General features: G+C 31.7%; 1 protein-coding gene across 1 annotated transcript in view; it reads right to left on the reverse strand.

Moving 5' to 3' along the window:
* Positions 1 to 1,825: 1,825 nt before the first annotated feature.
* LOC108690110 (heparan sulfate 2-O-sulfotransferase pipe) overlaps positions 1,826 to 14,202 on the reverse strand; it is a 28,174-nt gene continuing 15,797 nt past the window's right edge. Inside the window, exons 4-9 of the mRNA XM_018197234.1 lie at positions 5,815 to 5,888; positions 3,667 to 3,873; positions 3,053 to 3,132; positions 2,688 to 2,969; positions 2,355 to 2,509; positions 1,826 to 2,059 (exon numbers count right to left, since the gene is read on the reverse strand). Of these exons, the coding sequence (XP_018052723.1) occupies positions 1,884 to 2,059; positions 2,355 to 2,509; positions 2,688 to 2,969; positions 3,053 to 3,132; positions 3,667 to 3,873; positions 5,815 to 5,888 (974 nt within the window). The 3' untranslated portion in view covers positions 1,826 to 1,883. The remainder of the gene's footprint in view (positions 2,060 to 2,354; positions 2,510 to 2,687; positions 2,970 to 3,052; positions 3,133 to 3,666; positions 3,874 to 5,814; positions 5,889 to 14,202) is intronic.

A 14,202-nucleotide genomic window follows, 5' to 3' on the forward strand; every position in this document is an offset into this window, starting at 1 on the left:
TTCGTATTTTTTTCTGTTTTACGATCAGGAAAATCTATTTTTAAGTCTTATTTATAATTCGTCTAACTTTAAATACTAAATTCACATTAGGTACCTAAATTGTAAGTGCTAAATAAAATTTATATTAGCTCATTCGTTAATTTAAGAAAGTACATAAACGCACACGTCATGGTTTGGTGTATATTTATGAATCTTGCTTTAGATTCTCAAAATAAAAATAACGCTATAGACTTCTAGTTGTATCGCCGGATATAACTTGGCACATACTCTTCGTTTAAACGATAAATACTACGTGTAGATTTTTAATATGAAAAATTGAAATAACATGTATTAATATTCTGCTTAAATATTTAAATATTCCCCAATATAATATTAAAAAGATCAGATTTTTTGTTTATTATTATCAATTGGTAATTGGATGCAGAATTTTAATACTGAATAGCATAATAAATTGAAAAGACACGTTAACAAATAATTCAACGATAAGACAATTAAATAAAAGATGAGTAAAGGTGATTGTTCCTTTTCAAATGGCAGCATTTTATTCCAAATAATCGTAAGTTAATGAGATACAAACGTATTTTTCTCTTACAAAAGCGATATATTCTAGTAATCGTTACCCTGTACATTTTTCTCTATAATTGCAAACACTCCGCGATAAAAAATATCATGGTTTTATCAGTCTTTGCATCATAAGTCACTGACGAGAAAAATCATTGCAAATACTATTCATTAACGAGAAATATCCCTACAATGATAAAAAATGCCTAGAATTTGCAGGTAACTCGTATGGTGACGTCTATTAAAAAGATAGCCACATGACGTCCGAGTCGCAAGTAATCATTCGGCATTTACTCAGAGTGTCTCTATTTCTGGGTTGCGTGATACATTTATTATTAGTGTTATAACAAGTTTCATACGGTAAATCATTTTTTTACCGAAACTTGGAACTCTATAAACATTTTGCTAAATGCATGGAAACTATATTTTCTTTCTTTAATTATTATTTTAGATGTATTTATATTAAATTCTGTTATTAGATAAGTCTATCAAAATTTGTTTAAATGCATCAAACTTCATCTCATAACTTCCAAATTATTTTCTTTGTTTTTTTATATCATGAGATCGACAATATATTATATATAAAAAATTTGACAACATCATAAGATTTTTTGTTTCTTTATAATAGATCTATCAAAATTTTCTTAAAAGCATGGAACTAGATCATCACAGTAGTCACGCGAAGAATCAATTATTTTCTTTTTATCGTAAAATTTTCTTTGATATCATCGAATCATTATAGTTAAAAATTTGATGTCATGAGATTTTGTTTCCTTAGATTTTTTTAAGTATATCATGTCACTTAAGATCACATTAATCGACATTGCATTTATTGTAAAGAAAAATTTATTTTTTTTTGTCTTTTACTCGTAAAATAGCTATTATAATCAAATCCTCAATAAAACATCACGAGCATCTGATTTTGGCAAATATGCCATTATTAAAATTTCAATCTCAATAATATTGTAATGACTGAACAAATAGAGCACATATCTATCATATTGATCTACAATAATATATTAGTCTAAAAATTATTATTTAACTCTCATATTCTTGTACAATAGAAAATTAATTTTTTGCATTATTTAATTTTGCATTATTTAATTAGAAGATTTTTATTATTAAAATTATTATTATTAATCAAAAGCAATTATAATTTTTTGTAGATCTTTATCGAATCATTAACATTAATAAATGCAATTGCATTAAAGTTTTTCTATTCTTTATACGTACAATGTCTTTTACGTAATTTAATAATTGCCTTCGCATGTGATAACAGATAGAAAAGATGTTCTTTTTAGAGATCACATTATGATTGCAGACTACGGAACATTCGATCGCAATTTGAGAGCTCTGTATTGTCTATAAAGTCGCTGCTTGCAGAATTGGTAGAATTCGACTTCACGAGTAAAGTTGCTGCGTACCAAGTTCTTCACTTCCTCGCTGACTGGCGGTTTAAAGAAATTTCGATTGATCCTCATAAAGGAATTTGTTTGATCTAAAAAAATTGAAAGACACAATTATTTAGATAACGTAAGAATAATATAATTTTAATAATTTATGGTAGCAACGTAATATTTGAGATTATTTTTGTATTAATTGCAATATATATATATTTTTAAATAATGTTTAAAAGATGATTTGAACTCTCTCTTTTTATCATTGCAGTATATTTGACTAATCATGTTTATAAAAAGATAGTACGCAAATATAAAAATATGATATGTTGATGAATTAATGTTTGATCAAGCTAAAGATTTTAAGATTTGTTGAGCAATTTATCAATGGCTTACCATAGTAAACATCAGTAGCTCCCTGGAAAAATCGTGGTATGTAGTTTTCTAGTACCGTAAGAGTTGTATTTATATCTTCCAAAACGCCAACTACCGCATAATGCTTTTCCACCGCCAACTTGGCTCGCTCCAAAGCACCAATGGTATTAAAAGGACTTTTGGAAGAAAAGTATGTTAGAATGTCACTTGTGCATTTCATAATAATTATAAAAATATAATTGTACATTATCATCATGTTATTTAAAGTTTGTTACTGTAAACTTTTATATGATGGATTTTAATTTATTTATACAAAAAATAATTTCCTAATATTTTGCGAACAAACATTCTTACGTGCACTTTTCACTGTGTCCGCAAAAGAAGAGAGTTTGTCTACGATGATCGCCGATGCCCTCGTGGATCTCACCCTGCAAATATCTGCACTCTCGATCACCCTTCAATACGCACGACTCGAAGTCCTTTTTGAGCCAATTGGGATCGGGCAACGGTAGATCCGGGAAGATCTGCTTCCTCTCCACATAGTACCATGGTGCTCTTACATAATAATACCAAGATATGACCCTTTCCACAGGATCGCGTACTATGTTGATATAAATCGGCTCCGGTAGATGGAATCTGACGAAGAAGATGCAAGAAAGTAGAAAAGCAATGGCAGTAGCAATCATTTAAATTGCCAAGGATAATCTCGTGGTACTCACTCTGTGAAGTTAGTAAAGCAGACGTGCTTCACGTAAACAGACGGTTCCAAATAACTGCTGACCATTCTGGCGAGATGTAACTGAAAGCATAAAGAAAGTTAAATGAAAATTATATACAATCTGCACTACAGGCTATATAGTATTTTGAGAAGGATATTGCAAAAAGTGATTAATCATTCATTATTATTTTCGTTATTGTAAGCCTGTAATAAATCCCGTAGCAGGAAATAAGATTTTTTAAAAAGAGTCAAATGTTTACTTCAAACGTCTCCTTAAATTGCATGGATTCTTATAGTCTTTCTTTATCCTAATACTTATTGTTACATTTTCCATCTCTTCTTTTATACTTTATCTAGTGACATCTTTTCCCGTTCTTTTTTTCTCTCTTAGCCTTATAATTTTATCAAGATGAGAGAACTCCAAGTAAAAAAAGGAAGTGATAAAACGTTTTAGCGTTGAAGTCATTGGATCGGTAATATCATCATATTTTTGTATCACCTTGTAGGACTCAGCGGTGACAGGATTGTAAATTAAACTGGTAATTACTATGCAAGCGGCTGACATCACGCAATTGATGGTAATTGATTGGATTTTCTTGTTGGAGGTCGTCGTACCTGCTCGATCGGCGCGAGACGTATGGTCTCAACCCGCTGTACGCGGTCCCTGTTGAACGAAAATGCATTCCTTATTGACAGCCTCCTTAATAGCTCCATAAAGGTCTGTGAACCGACTTTCGGCACACGATTAAAGAATAGAACCTGCCGATCAGCTCTCTTCGTATTGTTGAGGGTGTCGATATCGAGCACTTCTTCATCTTCATACTAAAAAGAATTATAATGGTACAGCCACATTAATTATTGCATGTTACCAAATCTGTATATCGATCTGAATCGATAAATTTAAATCAATTAAATTTTTTTTTATATTTATTTGCAGCCAATTAGATATATACATATGTAAATTATTCATGTTTTCTATATTTCTCTCTAGAATCTCTAGAATAATGGAATTAAGCATGTCAGGGAAATAATCACGTGGAATATATATGAATAACGCAGTGTCAGAGAAATCAGGATGCAGATAACGTTGTGGACGCGAAGTACAATTTACGAACCAGTTTACCCGTTCATTTTCGGCGCTCATCTGTCATTATCGGTAGGCTGCTCGTTCTCTGCGAAAGAGAGAATATATTGTTCCACGCGGAACGTCCGATTCCCTCTCGTTAGATAACGATTCGTGTTATTAGCAAGTCATTCCTCGGCATAAGGCGAATGAAGGTAAGACTGCTGTAAGCGCAAGTGCAAGTACAAGCTAGACAGCTGCCCCGTGTTGCGAATTGCGATACCCAGCGGCGCGGTAATAAGCGGCCCGTTCTCTCTTTCGCATTGCATCTTCCGTGTATATTTTTATCACTAACAGTACCATCGATTGGGAATTTCTTTTTTCTTTCCGCGATCTATGCATATGTTAATTTATTCGGCACGTTATATCAGATATCGTATGTTGTCGCAAAAGTTAGCGCCTACATCTATACATATGTATGAGCAAAACTGGGACGTGTTACTTTTATATTATAGATGAAAGGTGACTTTACGTTTTCTTCTTTTTTTCTCTTATTATTAAAAATTCTCTATCATATTGATAGCTGTAACTGGTTTTTTTGTGTCGCATTGGAGAAATCAACTAAAGTATGCGAATAAATTTAGAATACTATTATCAATATTTACTGATTTTTCATGTTTTGATGTTTTTGAATATAGTAATAAATACAGTGAGAGCAAAAATATTTTATAAAAAAAGTCTTATTTTTAGAGTAGAAAATAAATATTAATTAGCAATTTTATACAATGAATACATTCTGTTCTAACATAAACAAACGAGCTTCGCATGTATTTCTGACATTAGAAGCTAAATTTCTCGACTGTACGAATACTTTTTAAGTATCCAAACAACGGAATTTTTAATTTTCGCTTATTTTTCAGACGATATTTTCTATAATTAATACATATATTTTTTTGGTATATATAATTTTAAGAAATATATAGTCTATTTTATTCTTTATGAATAAATTGTTAATTACTCAGCAAGAAATGATCATTAAACGTCGAATTGACGTCAAATTGATGTTGAAATCATTGTATCGATATTGATTCGATGTTAATTCGATGACTCATTTCTCGCTAGATAATATTTAATTTTTTTAAATAAAATATTTTCTCTGCACGAATACTTTTTGTAATATAATACTCGTTGTACTTTTTGTACTCACTGTAAGTAAAGTGCAATAGTAAATCATTGAAGATTCTTTTATAACACGATTCATATATTATCTTGATCTCTTTGTTTTATGTTTCTTATTTAACTCGATTTTATTTTGATACATCATACAAATATAACAGTATTAGTAATGCAAACAGGTCAAAGTCTTGAATAATTTACTGGTTTAAGAAATATATGTAACGAATAGATCTTTAAGAAGATCGTTTAGTGATATATGCAAATAGTTGTACAACCGATCTCAATTTTAATAATTTAACAAGAAAAATAACATCAAGAAAACAAGCGAGATATTAATGACAATATAATATGTTTCATTCAATTTCCTAATTAAAATAAAACCATTATTTATTGAAGCAAATGATTATTTATTAATAATTTTATCTATATCCTAAGATAATCTTATATAGATAATTCATTATTACCAAATACTAATAATTATTAAATAATTGTTCGCTATAGGAGATAATAAATGTGCTAATTACCTTTTCCACAAAAATACGTTGTACATTTGGATAATGGACGATACTGTTTGAATCAGAATCCATTTGGATACCATCTGAAAACAAACAAAAATTTTCAATAACGGTTAAATTATTCTAATGATTAAATTATTAAAAATGACATAATGATTATAAAATAATACTAATGAATACATTAAAATAAGTATTATAGATCTTTTTTGATTAAAAATAATAGTTGACTTTTTGATTTTTTTCCTGTTTATACAAAATGTGACTGCAATTTTTTCTCCGCTATTGTGGAGAAAATCACGATGAATTTGTGTCATGTCATTCGGAAAAATCACCGTCGGAAGAAGATAAACTTCGTTTAATGTTTGATGGACGACCCTGTCGCGCAAGTCAGCAAATGCCGAGATTCCTGCCTCTACTTTCACGGTCATGTGGAAAATTGCGTACATAACGACAAGATCTCCCACAAATACGTAGTCTCACTTTAGAGACTTTGTAAAGTTTCATAGAAATTCTTAAGCTTTGCGGAATTTTTCCGATTAATGTTAATTTTTTTTTGTGATATCAGCAAAGAAAATCGAAACACGTTGAAATATTCCGAGAGAGATAAATGAAAAATTTTATCATTCTAATTTATTTGATGCATTAAACTACACAAATATATTATTGCATATTATGATTTATTCGACATTTCAATTCTTTTTACATTTTTGTTTGCAATATTAAAATTTTGATAAATATTGTCAATTAAATTAATTAATTATTTAATTTTGTATAACATATGATAATTGTTGGATCTTGAACAAATTCCCAGACTTCTTCTTGCTTACGGTTCTTTAAACTCGCATTTGTATTTCTGATGATGTATTCCTCGAGTGTCGAGGGATTGTTCTTTGTCGCTCATGCAGATCTTTATCGCACTTTTCCCAACGTGTACATATATATATATATATATATATATGTGTATATATACACACACATATATACAGTCGGAATTTGACACATAAAACTGCACCGGAAATACCGTAACAAAGTCCATGCGATCCGTTACACGCGTATGGAACATTCGTTGAATAAAGTTATTTAGCTGGCAAATCCACGCGATTGTTCGTTCGAAATGCCGCAGACATTGGTCAAAATCTTGCTACAAATGCTTTTTGAGTGGAAATTAAAATGAAAAGTATAAATTAGTAACAATTTAATCCTGAGGAGAGTTAATAATAAGTGACCCTTAATTTATTATATTTGCAGTTAAACGAATAGATAATGTTAAAGGGCGAATAATTAAACTAATTGACTCAATTAGAAAGAATTTTACAAACTGACCAATTAAAAAACGCTTCAAAGCGTTTACAGCATCGCGACCGTACCCATTGACAGATAAGTTCAAACATTTAAACATCGTTTGATGCACGAGTAGTTTGATACCCGTAATTAGCATTCTTTCTGATTACGTAGTCTCAGCATGCGCAGAGTATTGTCAATATCTATGTGATGCAAGATACAAAAAGTATAATTTACGCCACGTTTCCTGGTAACAATTCAATTAATGAATTATGAACGAATGATCTTGAGTTGGATCGAGGAAGTGATATACCATTGCACGACATGATCGATCATCAGTGCAACTCCATGGAATTCATTAAGACGCCTAGAAAGTATGACTCCGGTCCCTTGTTAGCGCACTGGAATATTCTCGGATGTATCCCGATTGTGCACGAATCGCGGGGAATAAGAATCCCGCGATGGATAAATTGGTGATCGCAGTGATTAAGAGGTCGCCGTGGAACTCGGCCAAGAGCAACGATCTACAGAGGGACCAGAATCGAGGTCTCCCGTAGGCGACCGTTGGTCATCTTTAGAAAGTTACCGCTCTCCATCGAGATGCTCGAGAGCGTCTCTCATGCGCGCGGAACGAACAAGAGAGGAAAAAGGTACAGCTCGCGCGCTGCCGGCAATGCATGTCTCCTTCTCTCTATATACTTTTTTTTTTACGTCTCTCTTTCTCTTTATATTTCTGCCGCTACGTAGCCAGCTGGAAATGAGATCTTGTTTCGTGCAAAACTAGTCGATCGTTCTATATATATGTACTTTGTCTCTGATCGATGTGACTAATCAGATTTTTCCGCCCGATTGAATGCGAATTAACTCGCGTGATACGCTTAAACCATAAGAACCAATTTTAAAAATCAACTCATATGCATTTTCTCTTCCGGATACTTATTATTTTATCATTTAAGATTTAAGTGCCGAAAAAGATGTGACAAAAAATGTCAAGCGCTCAAAATGCTTTCTAATTAATTTTTCGACATCATATTTCTTATTAATTAATTAATAATTATAACATCAGAAAGTTTCATGGAGTCTCAGAACTTAGATGTTACTATGTTTTTGCTGAAGGTTCAGGAGTAATTTATATATTAACACATCATTGATCGGGAATTAAATTCAACAGAACGCCCGAAACATTCGTGCGGAAAATGTAGCAGGGATTCAGTCGGGATCATGCAAGAGATAAGCGCGCAAGCAGCTTCTCTCGCGATCACGAGTGCAGTAGAGGTGGTCAGTTCGTGATCAGACTGACAATAGCAGCCACAAGCTTCTTGTGACCTCACGCAAGGAAAGCCGACAGAGGCTCATTGATGGTATCGGTGGTTCTCTCTCTCTCTCTCTCTCTCTCTCTCTCTCTCTCTCTCTCTCTCTCTCTCTCTCTCTCTTTCTCTCCTCCCTTCCTCCTCCTTCGCCCCTTTCTTCCTTTTTAACTCCTTTTTAAATTCTTCCTTCTTTTGCACATCTATGTGAATCGAAGTCTTATCGTAATATTTTAAAAGTTTAAACGGACGATTCTTTAGGCTTAGATTTCCGATTGATGTGCGCCGCAGCTGCAACTCACGGCGACTCGCGCACAATGCCGATGAGTTATGCACAAGATCGGTTCACGATACTCGCGTAACTGCAATAACGGTTTCTATCAGCATTGTATTCCGCCCGTTTGTAAAACTATGTCTCATTGTCAGATAAAATCCAAGCCGTGGGTGCATACTGCGATAGCCATAATTAATTTTGTATTAGCTTGTTACCTGTGTTATCATGATTATCTACCGCAATCCCGTACAGACAATGCTGTACATTAAATGATAATAATGACCAAGTACGTATTATTATACGTCTAATATTTTTCATGGCATTTTGCACATCCTGCTTTTTTTTAAGTAATTACAGTACAATAATAAAGAAGAGAAAGGTAGAATTCTTAATTTTTCAATAGTAATATAATACAGCATGTAATATATTTCTCAGTAAGCTTTTTTTGAATTATAAATTCTCAGGACAATCTCGAGATGATCCTTATTTTACGAATAAAGTATCGAGAAAAAAAATCTGAAATAAACACTATTGATTGTTATATACATGAGGTCTCGACTGATCCAAGCCCGCAGCATATCTGCCGTCTGCGTAAGATTTGCTTCTCTCGGCGGTAACTCGGTGAGATGCGCTTCATCGATTGTAATGCATCGCGTAAATTGAAAATTGTTCGATAGTGTATAATTACGGCCAATAATTATCGTGCTTGCACATGCATCAGCGGTCTTCCTTATGATTCGCGACGCTGGAGGATACAACGGCCAATCGGCGACGCGACGGCGAACTTCGTGACCGATACAGATGCAAGTTTAATGGACGGACAAGATACCGCCGCGTTCGGAACTGCACGCTTGCCGAGGGCACCGCCGTGTAGGCGTAGGAGGCTTTATTCACGTCATTCACGGCTTAAGACATAGCTGGCAATACGCCTCGCAAAAAACCATCCGTTGCATCTTCCGATCATTGATCTTTGGCCGCCGCGCTGGAAACGAGAACGGTTCTTGGCTCTTTATACTCTATCCGTGACGCTCTATTATACAAAATGTTTTAACTAACGTTAAAATGTAATATAATAAAATAAAATTTCCCATCAAATTGAAGACAAAAGAATTGAAACAACAGATCGCTAACAGAACTGTCAAATCTTTATTTCTAGCTCTCTTCAAAAGAGTTTCATACTTGGGTATCAATCATGAAACTTTATTCTTCGGATGGAAAGTGAAAAGTGAAAAATTTAATCATTGAAGTTAATGGAAAAATTTTTTCACTTTTCAACCTAGAAAAAAGTTTCATGATTGATACCCAGGTATGAAACTTTTTTGAAGAGAGCTAGAAATAAAGATTTGACAGTTCTGTTAGCGATCTGTTGTTTCGATTCTTTTATTTTCAATTTAACGGGAAATTTTATTTTATTATATTACATAAAACGGAAGAAAATCTAATCGTAACTATAAACTGTAATGCGTTTTTTATAATACATGGAGTAAGAAGTAAGAGTAAGAAATTGATGAATTACAGTCGAATGTGAGAAGAATAATCGACTGTGATTCGTCGATTTCTTACTCTTACTTCTTATTCCGTGTATTGTAGACGACGCATAATTTAACATTTAAAGATAAATGTCAATTATTATTGTACAACATGGAATTTTATAATATGTATTACTACATATGTATACGATTTATAATATGTAAACATATTCCAATAACATTCAGTCGTTATACCATTTAATAATGTTTTAATTTCTATTTCTATTTCTTAATTATAATTATATTTCTTAATTTCTATTTCTATCTGTTTCTGCAAGAAAATTAAAATATGTTATAGATCGCGGTAATTTTTATTTCTTATCTGATTAATATAATTATAATAATCAATATCATAAAATAATCAAAGATTTACAACTACTAAAAAATAATACGAATTGAAATTCAGAATTTATATAGACATGTCAATTTTTCCACATTCTAATTTTATACTTATGCGGTGGAACAACCTAATTTTCTCAACAATTTAACGCCGTGTTTATTAGAGAAATAATTTCACATCCCATGAACAATGAGCAGTAACAAATAATTCTTATTTTCATATATTCTTTAATTATAATACACTGTTTGTATCTGTATGTATACGAATCCTCTTAATATTTCAACATGATATGTTTAGGTTCTGTAACAGTTCACTAGAACACATGTACTTATTTTGCATTATTTTGTATAGGATAAAAGTTTACGAAATATCTTTATTATAAGTTTATTTAAAATTTTATTTGTACAAAAAATAAATGGGTGAATATCTAGAAAAAGGGAACCAACTTCAACGATTTCGAATTTTTCAAACTTTTTTTGTTAATAATTTTTGTTATTAACATGTTATTAATAAAAAAAGTTGAAAAATTATGTCTCCTTTCTACTATATGAAACAGACAGTTTCTGCTTGAAGTATATTTTATAACTTTCCACGCGATTCCAAGTGAAGAAAAGGGGGAGGGGAGGGGATGGGAATCGCTTCGCATAGAAGTCGTGCGGAAATGTGTTTCGTTATTTCTTAAACTTTTTTTGTCAAAGTCATTGGAGGCGGTTCCCTTTTTCTAGATATTTACCAAATAATGATAAAATATTACTACTTTTATAGCGTTCATGCTGTTTGTAGCGCAATTATGACTTAAACGCTTTGTTTCAAGAGTTTAGAGCTATGATTGCAATCTGGAAAAAAGGAAATACTCAATGTTTCTAAGATAAGATAAAAGAAGAAGAAGATGATGATAGTATGTTTGTAAAGAAAAAATCGCTTCAGTACGCGATTACACAACATTATTGTATTGAGTAATAAAGCATCTGTGCTTTTCATATGGTATATTTCCTTAAAAGCTAAAAAAGAAGCTGTAATGTTATGTATGTACTTCAGCTTTTTCGTTAAATCGTGAAATTAAAAAGAGTTAGCCAATCTCGCCTGTACTGTCAAGAATCTCGTAATTTCTAATTATCTATTGTGAATACTCGGATGATTTCTATTTAAAAAAGATGAATATCCATATTTGGGCTTGGAAAAATTTATGCGAGAAACTTTCTTTTTTTTGTGGCTGAAATATTGTACGTGCATCGAGAAGAAAAAAAAAGATGTTAGTGCAGTTACAAAACAGGTCGACAGTGAGGAAGATGCCATGCATGGTCTGCCGGACCGGACCGGTGACCTTTTATTCCCATTTTGGTTACGAGACCTGTTGATCCAGAACTTGAGAAAGTTACAGAGATCGACAAAAAGAAGAGATAATGGAACGATGCTTGATATCTTGGGTGATTTTACAATCTAATTGTTCGTAACGTCTAGAAGAAGCTTGGTAACTTTCTTAGTCAAAAGTGGGACTAACAAGGTCTTTTCCGCCTTTCTTTTACTAAGATTCTGAGCGAATCGATGAGTATACTGCTGTACACCTGCAAGATAATTTGAAAAAAATCTAAAAAAAATTAGAAAGTAATTTCGCCCTGATTGGGCTTGGCTGGCGTGGGAATGCACTTGTATGTATGTGCGTACGAATAGTTGTAGCGTAATGCAAACGGTTGATTGACCGTGACAGTGATCGACGGTACAATTTCCTTAATCAACGATCCAAGAAATAAAGATCACAAATATTGTATCTGTTTGTCTTCTTCATAAATCACATAGTTATGTAATAATGCGTATACATTTAGTCAAGTAGTGTCAACTGAAGACATTGATCTTTCTCTAAAAATGCCGAGACTAAAATTATCAAGTCAGTTTCAAAGATTTTCTTGAACGTTAACTAATAGTTAACACACAGAATACGTAACAAGTTTAAATAAGCTACAGCTGTATTGAAAGTGAATAAATATGTCAATTGTGAAAGTCAATTGTGTATTCTTAATATGTGTCAAATAGGTGATTAAACTAACGTTAACGATAGGCAGCTGTTGTCAATACAGACAGTATAGACAGTAAACGCTTTAAGTAACATTGTGAACTTTGTCGAAAAAGCTAAAACAGTCAATAATTATGAGAAATTGTTTGAGTTTTGGATAATACTATTCTGCAATATCGCGAGGAAAGATGTTGCATATAAAGGAATATCTCACACGAGAAATTCGAAAGAGAGTCGCTCGACTACTTTCGCGAAGCGTTGTAAGAATGAGAAATGTGGGTCGAGATCGGAACTTCGAAGTCGTTTCGATCGAGACCCTTCCTGCGATTTTCATCTTATAATTTATAATAAGGAAAATCTTTCTTAAGGAAAATTCGAAGAACAAAAATGATAGTTTAATTCTAAAAAAAGTTTAGTTTCCAATTTCATCGAACGAGGAAAATATTGGCTTTGACTTTCACATTATTCACTATCATCATTATTTTTATACTTAATCAAATAATTTGTAAGTTAATTATAATTATAATTATATACTTATACGAAGAAGGTGGTATTGTGATACTCCACTTACATTTTGTACAATAACTTGGATAATTAATCAATATTTAAATTTAAAACTCAACAATTATATTTGTTAAAATGTTGCTCAATCGACTCTAGACTTAAAGTTATGAAAAATTTTTTACTTAGAACGCTATTCATAAAAATGTAGCAACATTATATAATGGCTTGAAAAAAAAACAGGTAGTAATATGGCCTTTCACAAAAATATATATAAAAAAATTGCTTTTCAAAACTCACATAAAAAGTAAAATATTATAGTCTTCCAATTATGTAAACATATGTAAACATAATTTCTGCCGCATTTAAGTTGCTCAATACTAAAAATCTACATACGCATAATATAAATAAACTAATATAACTAGATTAACAATTAAGCTACAATCAATTATTAAATAATTATTTTAATAAAAACCAAAAAAGAGGTGTGATGAGTAATCAATTTGCATAGAAAACTACATTTTAGCAAACTGTGCTAAATGCTATTAATAAATTTGTATAATTCAAAATATATAGTCAAATAAAATGTTAAATAGCAAGCAACACATTCAAATATATTATATATATTTGTATAATAATGCGCAAGTTAAAGAAAAATGAGGAAGTAGGTATAATTAAATGCTAAAATATACTTAGAAATGTACCTTAGAAATGTTTCGAAATACTTGAAAGTAAAAATGCTTTATAATAAGTGCTGATTATTGAGTATTGGTATATTAGCATTATGATATAACGGCGAGCTACTGAACAAATAATTGCATAAGTAATTAGGATTCGCTATATAATAGCGAAGATATTAAGGAAGATCACAATATCTACACTAGTCATAATACCATCTTCTCCTCTACTATATATATATAGAATAATTTTTCTCTTTTTGATTTTTGAAAGTTCAGTCATTTAATTTTTATTTTCTAAAAAACAATTAATCTATATATTGAGATTTACATGGAAAGTTTAAAAAATGGAAGATGATAATAAAAATTCTTTTTTTTCGATGTGATAAGGAATTATTCTCGTCACAGGAAACTCGTTTTCAGAATGGCTACGAAGCACTGATCGTGACATACCGCCTGTGGTCGACGAGAAACGTT

The sequence above is a fragment of the Atta colombica genome, unplaced genomic scaffold, assembly GCF_001594045.1.
Source record: "Atta colombica isolate Treedump-2 unplaced genomic scaffold, Acol1.0 scaffold295, whole genome shotgun sequence".
In the NCBI taxonomy this organism is placed as follows: domain Eukaryota; kingdom Metazoa; phylum Arthropoda; class Insecta; order Hymenoptera; family Formicidae; genus Atta; species Atta colombica.